Source organism: Caretta caretta, chromosome 3 (assembly GCF_965140235.1).
Source record: "Caretta caretta isolate rCarCar2 chromosome 3, rCarCar1.hap1, whole genome shotgun sequence".
In the NCBI taxonomy this organism is placed as follows: domain Eukaryota; kingdom Metazoa; phylum Chordata; order Testudines; family Cheloniidae; genus Caretta; species Caretta caretta.
The window spans coordinates 195,425,081-195,452,433 of record NC_134208.1 but is presented as its reverse complement, the minus strand read 5'-3'; the positions used below and the strand labels follow the sequence as shown (position 1 = coordinate 195,452,433).

Sequence of the window (27,353 nt, the reverse complement as noted above, 5' to 3'; positions counted from 1 at the left end):
GCCTCGGCGGGCGGGGGCGGGATTGGCGGCGGCGAAGGGAGGTTCCTTTGTTGGGGCGGGGGAAGCGGCGGCGGCGGCGGCGCTCGTGGGGTGGCTGATGGAGCGCGGGGGCGCCCGCGGCTGCTGCTGTCCCTCCGCCTGGCAGGTAGGAGCCCGTCTCTGGGGTGGGGGGTAAGGGGAGCTCTCCGAGAGAGCCCTGGGGCCTGGGCTGGATCCTGCTCTGCTGTCCAACAGGCGTCAATCCGGAGTGACTCCCGTGGAGTCACACCAGCCTGAAACTGGCCTGCTGCAAGGCAGCGTAGAATTAGGGCCAGCCTCTGTGTGTCGGGGTTGAGCTTCAGGCTCTCCTGAGGCTAGGATTGGTGCTCGGGGGGGGAAACCAGGAATCAGTGCTTTCAGTGGCAAGCCCTAGGAGCTTGCAAAAATTGTATCCAGCCTTGGTGCTCTTTTTTTGTGATCAGAGTAAAGCACCAGAACTGTTGCCTTTGCGGGCTGAGCAGCGATCCATTCTCCTCCATGGCAAAAGCATTTTGGGATTGACCAGATGTTTACGGGGGGGTGGGGATCATCATCTTTCTATGGTCTTATTAAATGCCTGTTACTAATGCTGCCTGTTACTAATGTGTTGTTCAGCAGTACTATTATTCTTGACCTCCTCTATCACCCGCGGCATGCCAGGCACTTAGAGAATATTCAGCGCAAATGTGCCTTGGTGTCTCACTTTGGCTGGTTATTATTATTAATGCAGCCTTGTTGCTATAAATAGTGCTCTACAGTGGAGTCAACTCTGTGACCAAGAAGTTAAATCCTTGCCTGGTGGCGCTCACGGTCTCATTTTTAATGTTGATTTTAACGCTGTTTAGAGTCTATATTGGGTATCAGTAAATGCCAGTGCTTAGTAACGGTGTTTAAAGTCTACACTGAGCCAATTGCACTTAGCTGGAGCTAGGGCACAGTTTGTTGAGATAAAGCTGTTTTTCTCTAATTCTGTCCAGACGTAAGCCAAAAAGAAACTGCTTGTCAAATAGGGTTTTTTAATACCATTCAGTGGCAAATTTTGAGTGTTGGGGGCCAATTCCTGAGAGATACTGAGGTCCCACAACTTCTATTGGGCCTGCTCCTGAGTGGTGGGCAGATTTCCATTGTTTCTGCCAGCCTTTTCCTAAAAATATGCCAGAAATTGCTACCTCCACTTCAGCTCTATCATTGGGAGCAACGCTGGGGCACGTTTCAGATTTTGGTATCGGGGGACAACTTCAATTGTGATTCCTGGGGCTACTTAGGCACTTGAAAACTCTAGTTTTTTGGGAGATAACTTAGCAGTTAACTGACAGGAGCCCAGTATCTAATTTCTTTATAAAAGAAAGAAAATTAAATAAATATTAGACCCACTCAGCTCTCATAACAACATGTTCTGACATCTTGTGAACAAGTCACTTAAGGGACACTGATTAGGTTTAAAATTTTAATGTATATTCTTACTTTATTACTAACTCTGTGGACACAGAGAGAGACACTGTCAGGACTCCTGGGTTCTATCCCAGCTCTGGGAGGAGAGCAGGGTCTAGTGGGTTACAGCGGGGAGCAGATACATCTGGGTTCTATATAAGAACATCAGAATGGCCATATTGGGTAAGACCAATGGTCTATCTAGCCCAGTATCCTGTCTTCCAACAGTGGCCAGTGCCAGGTGCCCCAGGGGGAATGAACAGAACAGGTAATCATCATGTTGCCCTGTTGCCCACTCCCAGCTTCTGGCAAACAGAGGCGAGGGATATGCAGAACATGATGTTAGATCCCTGGCTATTAGCCATTGCTAGACCTATCCTCCATGAACTTATCTAGTTCTTATGGGAATCATGTTATAGTTTTGGCCTTCACAACATCACCTGGCAGAGTTCGACATGTTGACTGGGAAGAAATACTTTTGTTTTTGTTTTTGTTTTAAATCCGCTGCCTATTAATTTCATTTGGTGACCCCTAGTTATTGTGTTATGTGAAGGAGTAAATAACACCTCCTTATTCACTTTCTTCACACCAGTCTTGATTTTATACACCTCTGTCATATCCCCCCTTAGTCATCTCTTTTCCAAGCTGAAAAGTCCCAGTCTTTTTAATGTCTCCTCATACATTTCTGTTGCCCTTCTCTGTACCTTTTCCAAATCAGATATATTTTTTTTGAGATAGGGTGACAAAATCTGTACGCACTATTCAATATGTTGGCATACTGTGGATTTAAATAGAGGCAATAAGATATTTTTCTCTTATTATCTACTATCCCTTTCCTAATGATTCCCAATATTCTGTTAGCTTTTTTAATTGCCACTGCATATTGAGCAGATGTTTTCAGAGAACTATCCACAAATGACTCCAAGATCTCTTCGGGTTCAGCTAATTTAGACCCCATCATTTTGTATGTATAGTTGGGATTATATTTTGCCAAGTGCATTACTTTGCATTTATCGACACTGAATTTCTTCCGCCATTGTGTTGCCCCCAGTCACCCAGTTTTGTGAGATCCTTTTGTAACTCCTCGCAGTCTGTTTTGGACTTAACTATCTTGAGTAATTTTGTATCATCTGCAAATTTTACCACCTCACTGCGTACCCCTTTTTTCCAGATCATTTATGAATATGTTGAATAGGACTGGTCCCAGTACAGACCCCTGATGGTCATCACTATTTACCTCTTCCCATTCTCACCTCTTATTCCTACTCTTTGTTTCCTATCTTTTAACTACAAAAAGAACAGGAGTACTTGTGGCACCTTAGAGACTAACAAATTTATTAGAGCATAAGCTTTCGTGAGCTACAGCTCACTTCATCGGATGCATCATGCATCCGATGAAGTGAGCTGTAGCTCACGAAAGCTTATGCTCTAATAAATTTGTTAGTCTCTAAGGTGCCACACGTACTCCTGTTCTTTTTGCGGATATAGACTAACAGGACTGCTACTCTGAAACCTGTCTTTTAACTGAAGTTCCTGGCAGTGCTTTCAGGATCATCTAACAACCCTTAATTTACTTTAATGATAAGCCTTTTGTTATCTTAATCACCCTGCCGCAGTTTATAAACAAACTCCCTGCTGCGAAGGCTGTGCTGCTCCCAGCTTCCGAACTCATCACATATCACACTCAAGCTGTTGCAGTTAAGAGCTCCGTCTGGGGCTAGGATGAGTAGACCTCCCCTACAAAACTCAGGTGCCATGAGCAACTTTAATAACACTAGTTTAGACAAGGCCCTGAGCCCACTGACTTTTTATGGAATAGAAATCTTGTTTTGCATTTGTACTTGAGTTGTTTCCCTAAAGAAACATTCTCTCTGGCTGGTAGAAGCATTAAAACATGCTGATTGTCAAAATGTCAAGACTATATTTGGTGGTAACTTTTTGTTACCAGGAGAATACACTATATTTATACACACTTATTTACACAATTATACAGCTAAACATACATTTAATCAGATTCTTCATTTTCTGTTTTTTGTGTTAAGAAATGCATCACTCACCATTTTCTGCTTACTAAATTATTTTTACTTGTGACTTCTGTCAAGCTGCATTTGGATGGAAATTGCAATTCAATAAAAAATATGTCAAAACAGCATTTGAAAATTGTTTACCCGTTAACTAACATGACCTTACAATGTGTTGGATACAAAAGAATATGTTTCATAAACTTTTTTAATTTACAACTAACTGATTAATTAAACAAAGGCAGTATTAAATGTAGGTAGTGAACTGACAGACTGGTATTTAGACTTCCGAAAGTGGTATTTAGACTTCTGAAAGTCTCACTGGGCACCTACATCTTTAGGTGCCTAAATACCTTTGAAAATCAGGCCCTGTGACCTTCCACATTTTCAGAAACTGATCTCATCAGCTTTCCTGTTTTTTCAGCTTCCAGTTGTTTTCTCAGTTTTGAATGAAGTGGTCCAAAGAATATTCTCTTCATTTCTCTCTTCGCCTACTAGCTAAACTGAAACTATGTACATTAAGACCAAATCTTCTCTGAACAGCAGAAACTGAGAAGTACTTACATTAGAAGTGCAAATACCAGCATTCACGCCATTGTAAAGACTGAAAATAATATATTTACCCAGTGCAATACTTGATTGTGACATGTTTATAAGTATGAGGCGACCTCAGAAGTTAAAGATGTTTTCCCCGCAATACAGTATATAATTAAAAAGCAGAACCCTTTAACTTGCCAATTTGGGGAGGGCTCACTAATGCACCAAATTTTTATTTATTGATTTTTAAAATATTACAGTCAGTTTGGGCCTTTATTATAGAGGTCATCATAATTTTAAAGTTAATTATAAACAGGTTGATTTTTAAAAAGAAAAGTGAATTTAAAGGTTCTGATTTTAAATTTGTTCTAAAATCTTTGATTTTTCTTCATCCTGATGGGACCAGGATCAGGCCCGTTGAGTTCAATGGGAGCTGTGGAGGGGATCATTATCTCTTAGGACTTGCACAGACTGGTTTTGCACAGCCTCCCCGCTCCCCGAAAAAAGCTTATATTGAAGTTAGTGGTGATAATGTTTTAAATTGAAGAGTTCAAAGCCTGTGGTTAAAGAAATGCAAGAACACTCTGTGTGTGTGTGTGTGTGTGTATTTCAGATGTGTTAAGACACAAGGAAGGAGCTGGCTTAAATTTCAAACATTGGAGATTCAAGCTGTTCCTTGCATAGATTACAGCTAAATGGATACCTTCCCTTTACTTCTTATGCTATTAACAGCCCCCTTTTTCCTTTTAGCTTTGACACGGGGCTGCCTTCGCAGAGGGATCATGTTATGGATCAGGGATATAACACACACCTAGAATAATGCACATTCAGTGTGAGGACACCTTAGTATCAGAAAGATGTTGACAAATCAGAAGGAATTCAAGAAAGCACAATAAAAATTATTAAGGAGCTAGACAGATATTAGCAGGTGCAGCTAGTGGAGTTGCATTGTTTACACCAGGTCTGAATCTGACCTTCTGTATACACCGTTGCATTAGTGACAACGAAGGGAGCGGGCTATAGTACTGGAAGGGTGAAAACAACAAGGAGAGAATGGAACTGTCTAGTAGATGCCTGTTTAGTATCTTTGATATATTTTGGGATCCACAGTTAAATCCTGAAGGATTTTATTGCTGAAGGAGTGAACAAAATATATGAGCAGGGGACTATGTAATGTAACAGATGAAGTGCTGACCTGTAAGCTCTAGAATCAGTATTGGAATTTAATATGTAGTACCCTTAGATTTGCCTGGAATATCTTTTAAAGGTTTATGATCATGGGCTGGTTTTGCACAATAGATGGTTCCAGTTGGAACTGAAGGACTCTAGCTAGAGGTGCCATAGTGGCAAAGTCATTTCTCAGGCATTCCAGCCAGACAAGTCCATCTCTTTGAAGATTGTGTTTAATCACCTACAGCTAAGGTTTAAACTACTGGTATTTAGCTTACTAATGTTCAGTTGTGTAAATGTTCAATATTATAGTTAATTCAAAACCCAAAACACTATTTAAAGAAGTCAGGTAAGGTCACTGAGAGTACATCTACACTGCAAAACAAACAAACATCAGACCCAACAGCCACCTCAGAGCATGGGGTCAACTGACTCAGGCTTACACTAGAGGACTAAAAATAGCAGTGTAGATCTTCCTGCTCAGGCTGTGAAACCTGGCGATGGGTGTGGATCTCAGAGCCTGAGTGGGAAGATCTACACTGCTATTTTTAGCCCCACAGCACAAGTCCAAGTAAGCTGACTTGAGCTTCGAGACTTGCTGTCATGAGTTTGGGGTTTTGTTTGGGGTTTTTTTGCAACATAGACATATCCTTTGTGACTAAAGTTCAACTACCTAGCACATAATTTATAAAACCTCTGCAATTAAAAGCAAGAAAGTGAATAGTTGAAGAGATTGTAAATCTTAAGTTGCCTACAAGCTAAACAAATACATTCTTCTTATCAAGTATGGGGGGGGGGGGAAGAGACAGATTTCCTTGCAACACAACAATCTGGACTCTGACCCATAGATTTTTGGGGTGGTTTTTGTATTATTTTTGCTTATTCAATTTTGGTGTCTAAATATTTTTACAGATAAATGGGTTTTCATAGTTGCTATGTTTAATTGACAGTGGATTTTTTTTTTCTAAAGTAGTTCCAACTGCTGTTTCCAGAGAATAGTTCGGTACATGTAATTTATTAGGAAAAGTATCTAATACATTTATGGTAAAAATATGTAGATAAACTTGCATTTGAGGATTAATTATATCTGTTATGTAAGACCATCTACTCTGCTATGGATGAACTGCACAATTCAGGGAGAGGTGTGTGCGCAGAGATGGCTTAAAGCCCACATTTGACACCCCAATCTGGCTGCATCTGCATGCAGGACTGCTCCTCCTTGTGCTGAGTTAGAGCAGCCCTAAGGCTGCTGTAACTTACAGTGGTGCCAACCAGCAATTGGCATGAAATAGGGACATCCCAGTCATTCTGCCTGTGGCTTCATCTCTTTTCTTTTGATAGTCAGTAGCTGGGAAGAAGAGTGGCAGGAGACGTCTCTGTTGGCTCTTCTCTTGTTTGGGGTGATCCTCCTGATGCAATAATAGTATTTATTTTGGTCAGAGTTAAAGTTATGAATTAAAGGGAAAAATAAATAAATCAGGTCTGCCGTTAAGCAAAAACATCACAATTGAGTCAGGTGAAGAGAATATGTGGAATGTAGGATTGCTTTGCCCATGAACAGCCAGATCTCACTTACAAGATTGCTTTGCCCATGAACAGCCAGATCTCACTTACAAGTATTCACTAACATGGGATTTTTGTCTGGAAAAGGCTGAGAATTGCTGCTGTGACGTCACTGCAACAATAGTATGGCCAAGGCCTTAGAACAGTGGTTCTCAAACTTTGGTACTGGTGACCCCTTTCACGCAGGAAGCCTCCGAATGCGACCCCCCCCCCTTATAAATTAAAAACACTTTCAAATTTATTTAACACCGTTATAAATGCTGGTGGCAAAGCGGGATTTGGGGTGGAGGCTGACCGCTCGCAACCCCCTGCGGGGTCCCGACCCCGAATTTGAGAACCCCTGCCTTAGAATGCCTGTGCGGCACTGTGGAGTGTGTGTTTGGGGAAGAACTCTGCACTTTTGCCCTCCACTACACACTTGCCATTAGTACAGGGGCAGACCCACCATCTGCCTTTTTAAAAAAAGTATACAGAGACTGAGCAGGAGGAGCATAGTTAGAAGACAAATAGTTAAAACTGGGATGTCCGGCACAGGAGAGGTGACCACAGCTGGTAAGGAGTTTTCGAATGAAAAATTGTTCCTGGGGAAAGGGTCAGTTTCAACAAATCTCCCGCAATTTTTTTTTTTTTTTTTGCAGGGGTTTGAAATTTGTTAGTTTATACTACAAAACTTTAAAAAGTCAAAATTAAAATGTTTTGATTTACCAGATCTTACTTTAAAAAAAAATATTATCATCAGTTTGTGAAAAATTTCAAGATTGACCATTCATCCCGTTTTAGGAGAGGAACAAATTTAAAACTCTCAAAAACCTCTTGCAGAATGGGGAACCAGGTTTCCCCCCAGTCTGTGAGATATTAGCAGAAATGTCTCCCTTCATCCCTGCAACTCCTTATGTAGCGAAAAGGAACTTGCAGAGCAAAGCAGTCTGACACCAGTTTGCTTCTTTAAGGATGTTTGTTAAATTTATGAAATGTTGCGAAGAATTTCTCTCATCTGACGAATGTTCCATGGCTGAATGTTGATTCTGTCATGCCCGATTTGTCCCACAGGGACAGGTCATGATTGTGGTTGCTGCAGGCAGAACCAGCTAGGACAGGGTTTCTCAAACTTCATTGCCTCATGACTCCTTCTGACAACAAATATTACTACACAACCCCGGGCAGGGGGACCGAAACCTGAGCCCCGCTGCCCAGGGCAGGGGGGCCAAATCCCAAGTCTGAGCCCCACCACCCGGGTCAGGGGGGCCCAAAGCCAAAGCTTGAGGGCTTAAGCCCTGGACTGGGGAGCTGTAACCTGAGCCCTGCCGCCCAGGGCTGAAGCCCTCGGGTTTCGGCTTCAGCCCTGGGCGGTGGGGCTCTGACTTTGGCTTTAGCCCTGGACCCCAGCAAGTCGAACGCCAGGCCTGGCGACTCCATTAAAACAGGGTCCCAACCCACAGTTTGAGAACCACTGAGCTAGGATGTTGTTAATTTAAAAAATTTTAAAAGGCTGTTAATTGTGTCCCACCTTTTGAATTTGCAATTGATTTGTCTCGGATGGCCTCCTTTCATGCATTACTATTTTAGCTCGAGCTTATTGATTAGCAAAAAAGCCTATTCCACTAATATTTAGGTAATGCTGCGGCATCAGATCAATTCGACCTAGCTGAAGTGTTTTCGTATTCATGAAGCTTTGAGACTGGTGAGTACATGTAATTGTCACAGCAAGGTGTGCTCTATTCACCAGAATATTGGCAACATCAATTTGGTAGCTCAAATACCGACATTCGGTATTTCAAAAACTCCAAAAAAATGCCATTTGTAATATTCTATAAATATTTTTGGCTACCTAATAAATTTAGCAAATAACAGCACTGGTTTGTGAATGCTTGGTGAAGCCAAGAGTAGCCAGATTTTGTATTTGATTAATATTATTTGACCCGTTCTAATTATAATGGGCTTCTCTCAGAAGTCAAGTGCAATAACCTGAGCACAGCATTGTTGATTGTCTGAGCTCATGTATATTAAAATAATTTCCCTGTGTTCTTTTAAAAAACCATAAAATCCTTCAGTTGGTTGAAAAATTCTACAGAGTGTTTGTTCCCCACAGTGGTGGTCTTCCTGGATCACCTCAGATCCAGCTAAACTAATTAGTAGCTGTTCAAAGCCTTCCACATACTTGTTAATTTAAATTAGCCTTGTCATCCGCAAGCCTTTGTTATGACTTTCTATCTGGGGGATTATAGAGAATTGCTGCCATGGATGCCCAAGGATCTATTTAGTAACATACTTGTGGACAAGGTAGATAACGTGATTTTTTTTTTGGATTTTAAAGTACACAGGACCTTGAGCTAAAATGTTTGTCAGGTGTGTTCTTCGACATATTAAAAGAAACTGAACGACAGTAAGGGCTGACGTTATTTTACCACGCTGGTCGTTACTGGATTCGTGTTTGCACAGTTGGGGTGCACCTGTACTGACTATGGTTCAAAGTGCATAAGTAAAAAAGGTTCCTTGTGGTCATTGAACAGTGTTTTTCTGAGAGATCAGAAGTTAGGTTTAAAGCTCTATATGAACATCTTGCTAACAGGGATCTGTAATTTGTTTACAAGATTTTGTGATATCCCAAGAAGTGACATTTTCTGTAACTTTCTGAAACTTACCCAAACCATGTAGCTGCTTTTGGGTCTGAACCCTTGAGTGGGATAGTGTAAAAATAACTGGCATTGCGAATTGTACTGTCAGGTTGTATTGGTACAGTCTTTACTTTCTAAGAATGATTGATTGAATTTAATGGTGTGTGCATAGGGTTTTGTGACAAGACCCTATAGATGTATAAAAGGCAATTTGGGTAGAGCAGGGCAGATTCTGAGCTGCGTCACACTGGTGTAAAGGAGGAACATCTCCTCCAGAGTGAGTGAAATCTAATTAAGGGACTGCGGGAACTTATTCCCTTAGGGCTCGATCATGGAGTTTCCACAAGCCCTGAGTAACAGGCAGCACGCACCTGCAATGCCCCAGGAGCAAATCAGGGAGTGAATTGCGACTCAGGCTATGTCTACGCTCCAGGCAGTACCATGGCACAGGCACGGCGCTGTAGCGCTATTGTGTAGATGCTTCCCGGAGCGACAAAAGGGTTTTTTCCATCACTGTAATGAATAGACTTCTCAAAGGTGGGGTAACTGGGTTAGTTGAAGAACTCTTCCATCAATCTAGTGGCATCTGCACTGGAGGTTGGGTTGGCTTAACTAAATTGTTCAGGGATGGTGGATTTTGGACGTTCATGAGCGGTGTACCTAGGTTGACCTAAAATGTTAAGTTAGCTCAGTCTTCAATCGCCATTCGCTCCTTGCTCCAGCGTGGAAGTAACCTATGCCACCCTGTCAGTGCAACTGATCTTTGTTTCGATACCAGCAAAGCTGTGATGACTGGCACACCCACTCCCTGATCCCCCATCAATGAGCAATTAGTCATGAGTAATCAATCACTCATCCAGGTAGAAGTTGCACAATCAGGTCCTGAGATGATTGCTTTATTTCCCTTTCTTTAATGTCTCCGTTTCAGAGAAGTTGACCTGTCGAGTAATCCCCATGTATCCCTGTAAGGAAATTACCTGTCCCAGAAGTTCTTTAGGGCTTGATTCTCTAGCAGCCCTAGATACACAACTGCTAGTGAAAAGAATGGCTGTTCATTTGGACACAGTAACTTTATTCATGTGCAGAAGTGCTCTCAGGATCATGGTCCTTAGCAACCATAGAGCTGTCAGAGCAGGGTACAAAACCTGCATTTGTTCCGAATGTACCACTAGACTACAAGTGACTCTCCAAAGAGCGAAACTGTGATTTTTAGCATAATAAGTTGTAATGTGAAGTCAGAAAAGTGCTGGAAAAGAATGAAAGCAAACTTGCTGTTTTGTGTGATTAAAGATGCACAGAGATGATGTGATCTTATGATTTTTGCTCAGGACAGGCTAAAGTGTTTTTCCTTACTTAGACGCAGGGTAAAGCAAATCCATATTGTTTTAGTTGTGTGGAAGTTGGGAAAGAGGGTCACTTTGTTGTTTCTTTCAGAGAGCCCAAGGCTGCGAGTGCATGGTCTGTGAGGGGAAGGAGTTCTGCATGAATGGCCTTGGATGTGTGAAAATTAGGTTCTGAAGCCTCCCTGAATGTGAAGGCCAAGGTCTGTAGGAGGTGGAACTACCCAGAACTAGAGACTGACTGCCCTGAGCTAGTTAGCAGTGAGTGTCCGCTTTCAGAAGCCGCGGAAGTGAAGCCATCCCCAAAAGGAACTGAGGATCTGGCAATGGATGGAACAGGCCACAGAGTAACTGGAGTCTCCCAGAGAAAGCCCAGGCTTTGTGAAGTATCTTTAACACCTTCTTCCAGGTTTTCCAGAGCAAAAGCAACATATGTGGAGAGGCAGCCATTAACTGATTGCTACCGTGAATGGTTCTATTTGCCCCATCGCTTTAGCAGCACTCTTTTCCACCCTGGAGGGCGGCAGGTGAGAAGATTTCACTTATTATTTTATCTATTACATTTTCAGCAAAAGACCTCCAGATGAGGTTGGAGATCTGTTATACCAGGCTTGATTTTTTTCACTTGTGCCAAGCCCCCATATCGCTTATTTAGGAGCCTGACTTTGGACTCCCCAAGTTTGTAAATTTTGGCCTTTGAGGTAGACATGTTGGGAATGAGGTTCAGTGCAGACATCCCCCTCCCTCAGCCTGGCTATTGGAAAGATTTTACCAAAGCATTTTAGATTAATTCATTTTTTGGTAAATCCTTCTGTGCCTGGTAAGCCACTCGGAGCATTTATCTGGAGCCTTCCTCCAGATAATTGCAAGCAGTCTCTTTTGCTTGACCTGGCCAGCGATGTGCATCTAAACACTAAATTAGATCAATGTTAGAATGGACTCACCACTGACTTGCCCTCTCGGGGCTGGGCAGGAGGTATCAGGTTCTCCACCTCTAGCACCCCCTGTCAGTAGCTCCTCCGGCCCTGTGATGGTTTGCCTCTTCTCGTGAATTAGCCCTGCAGCCAGATCACATTTAGTCCCAGCTCTTGTGGAGTAAACAGAGTCCAATAAATTAAACTCAGATAAACGTAACTCATTGCCTCTACTCAGGTTCACTCCTCCACAGATTCTTCATCCCTTCCCAGGTTTTGTGAGGTTGGTCTCTCGCTCTTGGACAGGTGGATGCCTGCCCAGGGCTTTCTCCCCAGTTCCAAACTCCATTGTCCTTTTTCCCCCCTTGTGTCACGGTGTGTCTGCACCATCTTTTCCAGTGGCTGGTTAGGAAACCCAGGTCCTCCCTCTCCTTGGGTTCCAGTCCAGGCACCCTGTGGCAAGCAGCTAGGGTCTGCTCCCTCAGACTTCTCTCTGCCTGCCTGGACTCATTTTCCTTCCTTCAGGTTCTTTCCCACAGCCCCTTTTGGGACTTACTGTACATTTGCTTCTCTCAAGTCTTTTCCTCCACTTTCTAGCAGCCGGGGAGGGACTGCAGAGTCCTTCCCCTCTCTCCCTGCAGCCATCATCTCATCAAGGGCTTCCTCCCTCTATGCTCTTCACCCAGCACCTCCTCCAGCTGGGCTTCATCATCAGTTAGGCCTGGCCCAGCCTCCAGGTGCAACCCTGTGTACTAGTTGCTTTCTGTTTCCAGTTAACTCCTTTGTCAATTGTGTGGGGCACATACTCTATCACGAGCAGATGCAGCCTAGTGTGCTGCACATTGGGAGCACATCAGACCAGTGCTTGGTGGTCTGCGTTGGCTTCCAATAAGCTTCTGGGTGGAATTCATAGTGTTGGTTTTAACCTGTGAAAGCCACAAACAGTGTGAGACCTGGTTACCTGCGAGATTATCTCTTCCTGCGACACACTGCCGCTGTTCAGATCGGCAGAGATGCTTGAGCTCCCTCAATAGAAACGAGAGGGAACAGCTGGTGGTGCGTTCTGAGGGGCCTTCAGTTGTGGACTCCTTTTGTCTATGAAAACCCAGACTTGTTAACATTGTGGGCATGCTGCAAAGCCCATCCTTTCTCCTCCTTGTTAAAGCGGGTGAGGATTGGCTACGCTTCTGTGCGGGCCTTTGTTTTTGTTGTGATGGTTAGTTTATGGGATAGAGGCTCAGATCACTGGATTGGTGTGTGTTATATTTAAACACTCTGAATGAATAAATAAATAAATGTAGCGTGATGACACTTCACATCCCTTTTCCCCACAACACATGCTTGATCGTGAATGATGTCTCATGCTGACAGATGTGTCATACAGCCTCCAGGTACCTGGTTTGCCTCACCGCAAATATGGCGACAGTACCAGCCCATTTCAGAGCTGGTGTAAATGGGTACAACTGCCCTGAAGGCAATGGAGTTGACATGTGAGTGCTTACTTACACCAGGCCTGGATTAGGCTCTGAATCTCTATATTCTTGCCCTGCTGACAACACAATAGGGCTTTTATTTGCACTTCTGCTACTTGTATTGTTCAAAGAATTCCCTTTGAGTTAGAAATTTGTTTTCTCATTTCTGTTTGCTGGAGTTCTCCCCATTGGTGAAACACATTTATAACCTAGTCAAAGCCGTACGCGAAGTACAGGCCTTTAATGTGTGAACTATCATTGCTTCATTCTATATGTTTTTCCCCCCTCCCTCCAATGTTTCAAGCAGATGAAAATGATGGAATGTCTGGGCTGCAAGGAGCACCTTCCGAATGCTCCTGAGCATCAGCCAACACTTCAGAGCTCAGCAATGGATGCCAAAGTTTACCTCTCCAGTTCTGAGCCCCTTCCTGCCCTAAATGCTGACCCTGGGAGCCAGGCCTCACTTTCCCTTTCTTCAGCCACTTTGAAGTCTTTGCCCAACAGAACACTCCCCAGTTTTGAGACAGTAATCCCAACGTTTTCCAGATCGAGCCTTTCCACGCCACCTTCAGAAGATGACGACTTTGAACAGCAGGAGATAAGGTCAAGAAGCTTACCAGCTCGAAGGGTTTTTCCTTCATCTGAAGTCTTCCCCTCTCGGTATCTGCACAGTGGCTGTACTCCAGTAGAAGATCCCATGCTCAGCACACGCAGGCGGTTAAATCCTCTCTTTGATGACTGCGTAGCCGTGGAACAGGAAAAAAATAGGTCATCCTTTCAGGCTGATTACTGGGCATGTGCAATACCTGATTCTTTACCCCCGTCTCCGGACCGGCAGTCTCCACACTGGAACCCTAATAAAGAGTATGAGGACTTGCTTGATTACACTTACCCCTTGAAGCCAAAATACAAGCTTGCAAAGAACCCCAAGTCTGTGATGCCTGATCCCTTCTTCCATGACTCTGGTATAGATCTTGACAGCTTTTCCGTTTCACCTGAGAGCACTTTGAAGTGTATCAGTGCACCCGGTCAAAATCAACATGCTTCAGGGAGCAACGTAAGCCAGAGTAAGGAGTGTGGGATCTCAGCAGAGAGATTTTCAACTCCCTTGTCTAAGAAGCCAGGGTATTTAGGAGCAGTTCCTTACTATGGGCCTTCACCTGTCACAAAAGTGTCCTTTGCAGAATGTGTTGGTACTCTCACCAAAGCCGATCCCGTTAGAGGGTTTGCAAACAGTTTGCTTACTTCTAAGTGTGCTGGACTAAGTCCATGTGATCCGACTCACATAGCTGGGAGAGGCTGGGGTAACAGAGGAGATGAAGACTTTTCAAAGTATCAAGTAAAGGAAAAGGGTGCCAGTCATTTTGTATCCACTACACAAATACTGACACTGAAAAAAGCATGGGAGAATGATGAAGAATTTCTTTCCCTGCCTCCCAGAATCAAGGAGTTAGAAGGTTTGGCTCAATATTTGTCTGATCTTTCACTGACTAAAGGGAGACCGGGGCATGACCAGGTGCAACAAGACCTTCCATGCTACAGTGGCAGCAGAGGGCAGCTTTCCTCTGACTCTGTTGAAGATCAAGGCAGCGTAAAGAGCAAATATGGAATTCAGGGCAGTGAGGATTGTGTTCTGTGTCACGCATGCAACCCTCAAAAGCCCTCTACAAAAACCATTTACCAGGACCACAGGGAATCTGTAAGAAGATTGGGAATGCCCTCCATCAGGGACATGCTAGATGGGAGATACCTGTGTGCACTGGAGAGTGAAGGGCAGCATCTAACAAAAGGGAAGGACCAACAGAAAGAGTCACTTGCACAATGTATTAAGGTGGGTTGAAACCAGAATTAATGGAAGCTGTCTGTGTATTTTTGTTTTCCTCCCAGTTCCTTTTGCATGACGTTTAAATTTCCTGCAGCTGCTACTAATTTATACATTAAGTTTCATTGGAGCAGACTGGTTCTGATTGTGGGAGGGCGCCTTTGCCAGCTTGGGGTTCCAGAATGCCACACAACTCTTGCTGCCTGTGGCACCCAGGCTAAAGTGCAGATCCCAGCAGGCAACAGGAGATTTTTCCTGCAGCTTCGTGAGGCGCTGTGGTTTCGTGTCTACTGAGTTTCACATTGAAATTTCAGGTTCGAACGTACTGAAAAGCTCAGAAGCTGTGTCTGTGCTGGACTTTCGCCGACAACATTTCCCACTAGTGCGGCTCCACCAATAAGAGCTCTAGTATAGCCAAGGCACTGGCATTATTAACAGCATTTTTCCTTGGCTTTCTCTGAGCAGGGTTAGATGATATTGATGGTGAAAACACTGGTGATTCTGGTGACTTGTCTACACAAGCACTCTTGCCTTTGCTGCCGTTGACGTGAAGCTGCCCTGGTGGCAAATCTTTGGGGAAACGATCTAGGGTAGACACAGCAAGAATGACACTGTGAAATTGTCTGCTTTTCTGCCCCAAACTACAGCGTGGCTTGAAGCTCAACCCCAGATTGCTGGAAAGTTTGTGAGCCTATCCGTGAGTTGGCTCCTGTTTAAGTGCATATTGAAACCAGGTAGATTTTTGTCAGGAAAGTTTATTAAGTCTCTTTTTCTTAATATGCTGTAAATCAGAATTTTCAGTGTAACTCCCAGGACTGATCAAAATTTTTATCCAGCTTTGAAATTTGGTGGTGGGAAGGGGAAAGGAAAAACATTTTTGGTGATTTCTCCCCCCCGCACACACACACACTTTTTTGACTCGCTGTTGAGCTGGTTGAATTGTTCTGCATTTTGATGACATTTTAAAAAGGGGGGCAGGGGTTGATTTTCCTCCTGCTGGACTTTTGCTCCCTTTAGTTTCAGCTGGGTCTAGACCTTCCTAAGTAGTGGCTTTGTCCCCAGTATCACACTGCGTTTATTTGGTCATATGGTTGTCAGTATTCTGAGTAAGCGACCATGCTGCTAATTGCTAATGCCAGTTATAGAGACAGATACGGAGGGATTGCTGTACGTAGGCACAGGACTAACTCACTACAGTATGTGAGATCAGAATTAGGTCCACCGATCCCAGCCTTAGCATTTCGAACAAGCAGTTTCATCTCTGTGTTTGTCTGGTTGTACTTTGCACCACATAAGTTCTTATTAGGCCTGTTCTAAACTTGCAAGTTGTAACTGTATAACTGTTTCAGGCAGGGGAGTGGGTTTTTTTTTTTTTTTTTAATTGACATAGTTATATCAGTACAAGCCATAGCGTGGATGCAGATATTGGTACAAAGGTGCCTTTTACCAGGATAGCTTATTCCCCTTCCTGTACAAGGCTAGCTATACCAGTATAAAGCACCTTTATACCAATATAACTGCATCCTTTTGGTAGGGAGGAGGAGTTGGTTGTGCTTTAACATTATTCGTGTGGTTAAAGTGCTATAATTTTCTAGTGTAGACAAGGGTTAGGTGAATTAGGGCCTGATTCTTATCTTCAAGGCAGCGGAGGGTGCTTAGCTCGTACAGAGGGTCCTCAGTACCCTGCAGAAATACACCCGGCCTCCCCCCAAACACACACATAATTTAAAAATAGACCTTTCGGAAGATTCATGGCAAAAACATTCAGTAACTCTGGTGCTCTACAAAGTGGGGCCCCGCTCCTGCAGAGAGAGACAAGCGAGCAAACCCTCATGCCTGTGCAGAATTCCGTTGACTAAAAGGCCTTTCGTAGCAGCCATTTGAAAGTCAAGTCAATAACACTAGTGACTCGTTAGCCACGTTGAATACGTTTTGGAGTATGCTGGTAATTTTTCATCTGTCTCTGCCTTCCCTCCTCCTCTGTGCCCTAAAATGGCTTGCAAGAGCATAGGATGTAACTTGCAATATTAATTTTGTTCAGTGTGCTTTTAGACTTTAATTTTCGTTTCAAGAGTGTTAAACCCAAATAAATGAATAGCTTTCTTGGGTTTTTTGTGGGGCGGAGGGGAAAGAAGAGAAGGAAGAAGTCAACCCTCAAACAAGGACCTTCAGGAACAGTTATTCTAAGCCAGCATGGAATAAACATTCTGTGAAGCATCCTTTGGCCACGTATTAATGTCATTATTACGGAAAAAGAGAGAAGTAATGCCTTTTATTGTGATTCATCTAAGTAGATATTTTGCTGTCAGCTAGAAGAGCTAATTCATTGGCTGTATAAAGTAGCAGACGTTACAGACAACTGGATTCCACCCGAACCAGACGTTGAAAGTGTGAAGACTTCCCTACATCGTTACCTGGTAATTATATTTTCTCCCCAGACATGTATTTTAGTAGGAAATGTTGCATAAAACTCTTCTTTTTTTTCTTCTAAATACTTCAGGGTTGTGATTTTTTTTTTTTTCTTCAGAAAGACTCCGTGTAGGCCTTGGGTCAGTTATTGGATGTTAGTCTGGGAGACCTGTGTTCAATTTTTGCTCTGTCAGACTTCCTAGGTGACCTTGGGAAAGTCACTCAGCCTTTTTGTACCTCAGTTCCTCATCTCTCAGATAAGGATAATACCACTGCCCTACCTCACAGGGCTGTTCTGAAGATAAATATATTAAAGATTATGAGGTGCTCAGGTACAAAGTAATGGAGGCCATGTAAGTACCTAAGATAGATGGCTGCTTCTATTGATTTCAGTGGGAGAAGAGTTAGGCCAGTGCTGGGAGCCTTTTTGAAAATCCCACTCAGCATATTTCGGTAGAGTATGTTTTGAAACAAGGGCGGGGGGTTATCTTGGTCAGTGTGAGAGCGTCGCGTAGCTCTAACGCTTTTTATTTAGATTTTCTCTATGTGATTGGGGGAAGGAACCTTATTTTCCATTGTTTTATTTTATTAACATCCTCTGTTACTTCTCCTTGATACGTTCTTTGGTTACCTGCTGTATCTTACTGAACAAAGGGGTGGGCCCTGGCCATTTGGGGACGGTATCTGCACTACTATTCTGTTCTCCTTCCAGAGATGTGCTGTACTCAGAACCCTAGAATATCCACCCCGGGCGTGGGGCCAGCCCCACAGCTCACCTAGAGTCCGTTTGAGGGTGTTAAGTGGTGCATAGGCCATTTTACCCGTTCCAAATAAGCCAAGCGTTAGATTAGACTCGCCACTAGTGTGCTCCCCCATGGCTGGGTGTGGCATCTCAGGCTCTTCTTCTTTAGCGCCTCCTGATGACAGCTGAGCCCCTCCAGCCCTGCAGTGCTCTGCCTCTCCTCAGGACATGCCCCTCCAGCCAGGTCACATTTAGTTCCCTCCCCACCCCTTAAATAAATAAACTAAACTCAAATAAACATAACTCTCTGTATTCCGCTGCAGGCTCTTCACCCCTTTCTGAGCTCTGCAGGGCTGTCACCCTCCTAAGACGCAGAGTGATGCCTCCCAGGGCTTTCTCCCAGTTGGCCCAGTTCCACACTCAGTAGTCGTCCTCCCCCTTGTGTCAGGGTGTTTCCACACCACCCATCCCTGTGGCTGGTCAGGGAACCAGGCTCCTCGGGGTTCCGCTGCTGCCTCAGGCTGCTCACTGCCTTCCTGGACTTCTGCCTTCCTTGGCCTTCCCACAGCCCCACCCAGGGCTTATTGTACCTCTGCTTCGCAAGGCTTTCCCTCCACTCTCCAGCAACCAGAGAGGGACTGCAGTATTCTCTCCCTGCAGCCGCCTTCTCAGCAGGGGCTTCCTCCCTTTGTGCTCCCTGCTCAGCTCCTCCCCCAGCTGGGCTTCATCTTCCACTTGGCCTGGCCCACTAAATGCTCTCTGTCTCCAGGTGTCTCTTTCCTTACCTGTGTAGGGCACAGGTGTTCGAGGTATTCTACAAGTTAGAAGTTAGTATAACTTTTCTGTGTGTCTTTTTAGGGCAGTGAGCACATGCTACACACAATATTCCACTTGTGTTGGCATGTGATGAGAAATCAGAGTGGTAGAATGAATGGACCATTACTAGTTGTAATCCTTTTTAGTTACCTTTGGTTACCTGTGGAGGGACTTGTTCATTTTCTCCTCCCCAGGGGAGGTGCCCAGGACTCTGGGAGGCCATGTGCTCCCAGGTTTAGCGCATAGCTCTCAGGGTGGTGGCAGAACTCGAGTCTAGTTCTGCTTTGCCAAGGAGTCGCTGCGTGGCCTTGGGGCACATCACCTGAGCTCCGTCTGTTCTTCCCTCTGTAAAATGGGGAGGATAATACTTACCCATTTGCCTCCCAGGGGTGACTGTGAAGATTACAGCGTGGCCTAAAGTGCTTGGAACCCTATAGCTCAGCAAGAGTGATGCGCAGGGCTCATCTATAAGGCTGCATGTACACTGTAATGGAAATTGTGTGAGTAGATTTCCTGGGATGAGTAGGTCCAAGTCAGAGCCTTCTGTCTTAGGCTTCTCTATCTGATCCAGAGTCAAACCACAGGATCCAAGCACCCCCAAAAACTAAGGGAAAATTCATATCCAGGGGACACCTTTGGGCCCATCTCTACCCAAAACATCAAGCACATCACACCTCCAAAATGGCTGCTTCCCATAGGCCAGGAGATCAGGAATGCTGAGGTCCTTTTGATGATAGGTCTTCCTCCAGGCAGCATGATGCAAGCAGCTAGTAGTACATTTCTATCCTGGTATACGGGCCGCAAAACGCTTGTAAAAACAAAACTTGTTATCTTCGCAGCAATTCAAGAAAGATGTAGCTGATCACCAGACGCTGACAGAGAGTGTGTTACAAAGGGGTGAAACCCTCCTGAAATGTATGGCGTCAAATTCACCGGGTAAGGGGACTTTCTTTTGGACGGGATGTGGAGAGTGTCTCTTTGCGTGTGACAACAAAACCTGCAAGAGGTCAACATCCAGCTGCAGCCAGACTCTGAGATTCATGTCCTGAGCTATGCTTTGTGTGGGGGAGAGATTCAGCAACCGTGTCAAAATTAGTGGGAGCTTTAAAGAGAAGTGGCTGATAACTTGAAACTGGGCTGTTTATCAGTGAGCTCTAGGGGGAGGTTAATGAGAGCTTTTTACTTATAGTCTGGGGACTAAAGTCTACCCTTGAAGATGCAGGTCTAAGGTGAAGGTGAGAGTCCTGGTGAAAACCATGGCAAGTCAATTCAAGAGCTGCATTTGGCCCCTCAACTGCAGTTCAGACTCCAATTCATGGAAGACTAGTCTAGTTATTTGTCTCCATTTAAGCCATCACTCACAGGCTAGTTTAGCGCTTACAGTTTTTTAAACTAGTGTCATAACCTCCCCATGCCACCTCTACTCCACCTCAAATAAGAAGGCATTTGTCAAAGATACTTCTTGGAAATTTAACGGGAGAGCCACGTATTTATGCTTCTTTCCTGTACCTTGTATAGTTGTCTCTCGAACACGCTACTTGCCAACTTCATCTCCAGCCATCACTCAGCTGGAGATGTTATGGTCGTGAAGTTTGCTGGTAACAGACAGTAGCAGATCTTGATTTCTTCTGTAATAAGGTCACAGGGTTGGTGCTCTCTTTTCCCTTCTCTAGACTGCTTCTGCGCCTTCCTCTCCTCTAATAGCATTGGCAGGTAGTGCAGCCGAGCTGCTCCAGGCATGGAGCGCTCTTTGCCCTTCCCCTAATGCATGGTAGCAGCAGTAGGAGACGTCATCGTTTTGGTTCTGCCACCGTTTCCATTTCAATGCTTCGGTTTTTGTATTAAGGGTTTGAGAACCCTGATGTGGTAAACTCCCTGTAGATTGGGGTGTAAATCTTGTGCTGGGAAGGGACCATTTAACATAAGCAGGAGGAGACAGAGATAGCTTAGTGGTTTGAGCTTTGGCCTGCTAAACCCAGGGTTGTGAGTTCAATCCTTGAGGGGGCCACTTAGGGATATGGGGCAAAAATTGGGGATTGGTCCTGCTTTGAGCCAGGGGGTTGGACTAGATGACCTCCTGAGGTCCCTTCCAACCCCTGATATTCTATGAGGTGGCTTTAAGCTTCCATTGCACCGTTCTGTGCTCAGTAAGGACTTGTTTGAATAGACAGCTGTGGGTCACTCCAGCAGCTCAGAATAGCTGGAGCGCACCCCTAGGGGCTGCACACGAGGGCAGCCTAGTGCTTGGGGTGGCAAGAGAACACTTCTGTGTCAGGTGGATTTCCCTGGTGGGGAGACACACTTGAGGTCACATTCTTTAAGCTGCTGGAGCTGTCAGGGGCCAGATCAGGACCCTGTTTTTTTGATAGCATGTTGATTAGATATGCAGAGAGAGAGACTAGTTGGTTTTTAAAGTCCGCTTGTGTTGGAGCTATCTTGGCTTCAGACAAAGGCTTGGGAGGGGTGGGGGGGCTACTTAGATTACAACCAGTAGTAGCTGCATCATCCGCTTTCCTGTGCAAAGGAAGTCAGGGTCTGTAAACCTTCAGGAGCTTTGGTTTGGGATTCTATTTTCTATTGATTTGTTTTTGTAAAACTTTGCACTTCTAAAACCTTAATGTTTGGGGAGTGAATTGAGTAGAGAGCTAACAGCTGTGCCCACAGACGTGTGTGTGAATAGATCTTTGAAAAATCCTCCACTGCCTGGGGGAATGAAATCTAGCTGGAACTTTGTTCAAAGAGATTTAAGTTTTTAAAATGATCTGACTGCATGCACAGTCACTGCATGTGTATCTCGAGACCTGGTCTCAACTTGGGGGTCCCCAAACGTTTTTCTATTATAACATTGCATTGTGGTATTGAAAAGGCGGTGAACCACTGCACTAGAGGCATCATTTCTAGAAGCACATGCCTAGATTTGTGTTACAAATAAATCTGATAAAATGTAGATGGAACACTCCTGTCTGCTTTCTGTGTTGGCTTCACTATGTAGAAGTTCCATGATAATAAAAATCTCCCTATACTCTTGTTAGTTTTAAAGGACACCCTTGGATTGATTGCAAAACAATCAGAAGAACTTGAAAGCCATGCAGAACGTTTGTATGAATCGGTTTTGGCAGCTACGGATACCATTGGCAGTGACAGCCTGATAAAGGACAGTGACACACAACAAACGGTTGCCCAGGCAAAAGAAGCCAAGTGGGTAAGCAAAGGACTAAAACGTGAATCCCTTCCTGCATTGGTTCTTGTGACATGGTGATATTCAGGATAAACAGTCTGATTTCCAGAATGGGCTAATTCAACTGTCTGTGTGATTAAAGACCACATGTTTTTGGAAATTCCAAAACCTTAGACCCAGCCCCAAAGGGGATTCCGAAGTGTGAAATCACAAAGGGTCCTGCACCCTTTTGCTGAAGGGAATGTAGTAAATGAGAGGGGAAAGGTGGCAAAACTTGCCAATGACACAAGATCAAGATTTAACAAGTAGGTGAGTGGGCAGCAGAATGCTGCAGATGAAGTTCGCTGCTGACAAATGAAAGGTGATTCATGCTGGAAGGAGTAATGTCAGCTAAGCTAATGTAACAACTTAGGAAAAAGATCATCTCAATGAAACCTCTGTTCGATGTGTAATGATGGTCAAAACATCAAACAGTGGCAGTATGTGTAACATATGGGCTAGAAAATATTGTCTTGCCATTCTATACATTAGTGGTCCACCCTAAACCAGAATACTGTGTTTCTCAAACAACGTACTGGCAGCATATTGATTACAAGCATGGAGAGACTTCTATGCGAGAAGAGATTGTTTTTGTTTAGAGAAGGGACCAGTAAAAGTGGACGTGTTAGAGATGTACAAAAATAACCACTGGCTTAGAGAAATAAATCAGACGCTCTTGTGTGCCCTTCCTCATATGACAATTAAATGTTCTCTTGTTCTTAACTTGAAAAGCGACAGGTTTCAAAGTGATAAAAACAAATAGCATTCCACATAACCAACCTGTGGAACTCATTGCCACAAGAATATCATAGAGGCTAATGATAGGCTTCAGAAAATCATTAGACATTTGTGTGGGTAAAGCGAACAACCACAGTTACATTAGATCAGATACCCAACATTTTAAGGCATAATTCAAAAACTAACAGATTGGAGCTAGGAACCTGTGGGCAGGTTGCTCTGTTATTGTCTGCTACAGGGTTTCTTGCACCTTTCTCTGAAGCACCGGACAGTGGTCATTGCCAGAATAGATCGCTGGTCTGAGCAGGAAGGGCAATTCCTATGTTTCTACATGTGGCCTTCATGAGTGGGGGCCACATGGCATCCTCCGGGGGGCTACGGTGTGTTTAGTTTTGGGAGGTGAGGGAAAGCAGCTGCTAGGTTCCGCGTGCTCCTTCCCAAACCTGCCCAAAAATCTGCTGGGAAAGGCAGCAGAAGTTAAGGCTATTCAGAGGATCATTAGCTCTCCCTTCCCAACATGGACACCCCTTGGAGTTTGGGGTGGGAAGGCTCAGGCATGACAGGGGTAGGTGGTGGGGGCACAGCCCGTAGAAAGCTGTGTTCCTTGTGGGGAAGGCGCAGTGGGGCCTCTGAGCTTTGTTGTCTTCGAGAATTACCCAACTTCCACGGGCTTAAAGCCTGACTTCACCATGGGTTTTGGTCTGTGCCGATTTACAGAGCAGCTGCTACAGGCCCTCACCCGTAGAGGGGAGAATGTGTTGAAGTCTCAAGGGATTTCAAACTACCCTTTCCTATTGGGGTTGCAAAGTAAAGCTTCACCACCAGCAAGCAGCTTACGCTATGAAACATTGAGGCCTTGCACCGTGGGCAGTATTGCCAAAGGGTCAGCGCTGGATAATCAAGAAGTATTTTGTTTAGAGGAATTTAGATTCATTCATATATATAATTTTCTCTCTGTAAGACTTGTGCACTAGCCTTGTTCTGTAGGGCTTGATGTTTAAACAAGGACTACCCGTGATAGTTGCGGGTAGAGCACTGAAATTTAAACTCATGAGACTTTTGCCTCCAAAACATTAAAAATGCATGAGACGACACCTAGGCAGTGACCTTGGAGCCTCTGCAAAGGCTTTAGGGTTCAGAAACGCTCTGGAGCAGCTAGAGAACATGGTATCTTCTCCCAGTCATCTCCCTGGTAGTTATGAAATGCTTTGCCTCTTCCAAGATAGCGTCCAACAGATCGTTATCTTTAGAGAATTAACCCTGTCAAGGGTGCAGGGAAGTTGAGGTCTTAGCAACTTGCGAAAGATGCTGGTCAGTGGCTCCTTGTCCTGGGAAGTATGTTTTTCCTTCTGGAAGATGCATTGGTTTCATGAGTCAGGCAGGATGGGTCAGGTTATAGACGGCTGGCCCAGGACCCAGGAAAGCTTGGTTCCATTCCCAGCTCTGACAACAACTTGCTGTGTGACCTTGGGCAAATCACTGCGCGTTAGTTAGTTCTTTGGAATAAGGACTGGCTCTACTAGATGTTTGTACGTTGTCGAGCGCAACGTGCCCTGATCTTGACTTTTACAAGCTGCACCTCTGTGTTACTGTAATATAGCATGACAAGAATGCCCGTGAGCTGCTCAGGGCAGGGGGCTGGGAGCACCCCCACGACCCCAGCCCACACCCCCAGCCCTCTGCCCTCACCCCTACACCCCCCACACACACCCAGCCCTCTGCCTTCACCCCTGCACCCCCTTACAACCCCAGCCCTGACTCCGGCACCCCCCGCCCTGACTCCTGCACCCTCCTCACACACTCCCCAGCCCCCTGCCCTGACTCCTGCACCCCCCACACCCTATGCCCTGACTCTTGCACCCCTCACATCCCCACTCCCACCCTGAGCACCAAACAGGAGCTCCTGCACCCTCCCCCCCCCCATTCCCACCTGCACCCCTTGCACCAAATGGGAGCTGCCCAGGTAAGTGCTCCACACCCAAACCTCCTGCCCCAACCCTGAGCCCCCTCCCTCATTCTAGCTCCTAGCCAGACCCTGCACCCCAACCCCCTGCCTGCTCCTTCACCCCCAGCCCTGTGCTCAGCACACTCCCACCCTCATCTCAGTGCAGAGAGAGGAAGAGAATGGCTAGAACCAGGGAGAAGGTAGGTACCCACTGTATGGGGGCAGGCCAGGATCCCAGACTGGCAGCAGGCTGAGCAGGGCCGGCAGACGGAACCCCAGATCGACAGCAGGCTGAGCCTCTCAGCCCACTGCCAGTCTGGGGTCCCGGCCGCCAGCCCCGCTCAGCCCTCTGACGGTCTGGGGTTCTGGCTGCCTTTCAGAAGTGGTGTGCCGAGTCTTCATTTATTCACTTTAATTTAAGGTTTCGCGTGCCAATAATACATTTTAATGTTTTTTAGAAAGTCTCTATAAGTCTGTATATTATATAACTAAACTATTGTCATATGTAAACAAGGTTTTCAAAATGTTTAAGAAGCTTCATTTAAAATTAAATTAAAATGCTGATCTTACGCCGCCGGCCCGCTCAGCCCCTTGCCAGCCGGGGTCCCGGCCGCAGGCCCTGCTCAGCCTGCTGCCGGCCTAGGTGAACGGAACCCCAGGCCGGCAATGGGCTGAGCGGGCCGGCGGCGTAAGATCAGCATTTTAATTTAATTTTAAATGAAGCTTCTTAAACATTTTGAAAACCTTGTTTACATATGACAATAGTTTAGTTATATAATATACAGACTTATAGAGACTTTCTAAAAAACATTAAAATGTATTATTGGCACGCGAAACCTTAAATTAAAGTGAATAAATGAAGACTCGGCACACCACTTCTGAAAGGTTGCCGACCCCTGGCCTAAGCAATATCAGCTGTCTGGCTACAGGAACCATCTAAAGAACCAAGTTTTCCATGAGCTGGAGAGTTTCCAGAAAGTCAGGGTACATCCCAAACCAGAATCCTGTTGTTCACACTGGTGCATACAGCTCTACCCTACAGCTGGCTGGGCTGGGCTAGGCTTCTGGCATCCACTAGAGCTATCCTTCCAAGCCGCCTTCGATCAACTCCAGTCTTCTGCTACCTTGCGCACCCAGACAATAGGCTCCTCTCTGCCCAGGTAGGAGGCCTGTTCCATGTGGGAGGCACCAGGGCCCAGGCAATCCAGATACCTGAGTAAGAGTGAGTATTGGAGAAGAGAGAGGGGCACCAGAGCGTCCTTACTTCTCACTTGATTCCCATGTAACCCCGCTCTGGTAGCTGATATCAACAATGAGTGTGAGGAGTAACCAGGCCTCCTCCTTCCTCCCCTCCAAACTCCACAGCACAAGGGCCCTGCAGCAGGCTTCAGGGATTTCTTTAGGTGGATTAGAATCTCCTCCCGTCCCCCAGCTGTCTCCATCCATCAGAGGCCCACCCTGAGCGATATGGGCCAGGTACCCAAAATGAAATGGCCTTTCGCCCCTGTTGGTGGGGAGGATTTTTTCCCCCCCAATAGAATATATAAAGTAATAGGCAGCAGCACAACTGTAAGATCTGCGTCCAGCAATTGTAAACCCGGGTTTACCATGCAGTGTGGATGGATACTCAAGTATGGGCTTGGGAACCACAAGCAAGGTCCCAGATCTTGGTTTACAATGCATTTTAGACATACTCTTGGTGCTGCCGTGATGCACATAATACTACTATAGTATTCAGTTGATATCTGAATTTCACACGCATGGCTCTGAATCATTTGCCTTCAGTGACATGCTTCAAGCTGTTTTCTTTGCAGCACAGTATAGTGACAGTCATGCGAAGAGATGCATTTCTTTAGCTAGTGACAACTCAGCTTTTAATCTCTAAGAAGATACCTAACCTACTTTTGCTGTTCCTTTTTCAACTTGTTTAGCTGCAAACAGGAACTTGCTTCCTTGAAAGCTGTTAGGGAATAAGAACCACACCTGTGACTTTGCAAGGAACAAGCGATAAAAGTATAATATTTTACTCTTCAAAGATATACCCAGAGATTATTAAGCAATGCAAACATGGCTTTTCTTTACCTGGACTGCAGCCAGCTTGTGGTAACTAGCTCTCTCTTTATATTTCAGGTAATACCTCTAGCAGACATGGAATTTGTCAGCCGATCTTTGGAGGCATGAAGGGCGAGATGCAGCAAGACACTCTAAGCAATAACATTTTCAACTTTTATAGAAATGTCAAAGTGAAATCGATCACGAAGTACAGTGCTACTTGGCAATACTGGGATGCTTTTCATCAGTTTGTGAAGTAAGAGCTGGTGGTTACGGTGTTTTTTATTTAAAAAAGTCCGGCAGTTTAAGTTGTTGTAGCAGGTACAGAGGTGCTCTTCAAGCAAGCGCTCACTGAAATTTTCATTAGCATTTCCCTTTAGAAGTTGCTTGTTCCATTTAACAGTGTGTAATTGTCAGGAATTACCACCTTTTAAAACGGGCGAGTAGGCTAAACAAAGTACTCACAGCGTTTGTGCTCTATCGCCCTGATACACAACTTTGTTTCAAGTAAAGCTGTGTGGTTTTATTGCA

The 27,353-nt window shown here is 45.0% G+C and overlaps 1 protein-coding gene across 1 annotated transcript; it reads left to right on the top strand.

Annotated features, from left to right (window-relative positions):
- Positions 1 to 27,353, top strand: CEP68 (centrosomal protein 68). Its single transcript, XM_048842702.2, has 6 exons — positions 1 to 145; positions 13,386 to 14,912; positions 17,198 to 17,320; positions 19,710 to 19,806; positions 21,903 to 22,072; positions 26,901 to 27,353. Exons 1-6 carry the CDS (start codon positions 98 to 100, stop codon positions 26,949 to 26,951), a joined length of 2,016 nt encoding a protein of 671 aa, XP_048698659.2. The 5' UTR covers positions 1 to 97; the 3' UTR covers positions 26,952 to 27,353.

Excerpts from the sequence above, each read along its gene's own strand:
- CEP68 (XM_048842702.2), top strand. The coding sequence starts at position 98 with ATGGAGCGCGGGGGCGCCCGCGGCTGCTGCTGTCCCTCCGCCTGGCAG. Across the intron at positions 17,321-19,709 it reads CTTCCCTACATCGTTACCTG|CAATTCAAGAAAGATGTAGC; the intron begins GTAATTATATTT and ends TTATCTTCGCAG. Across the intron at positions 19,807-21,902 it reads TATGGCGTCAAATTCACCGG|TTTTAAAGGACACCCTTGGA; the intron begins GTAAGGGGACTT and ends TACTCTTGTTAG.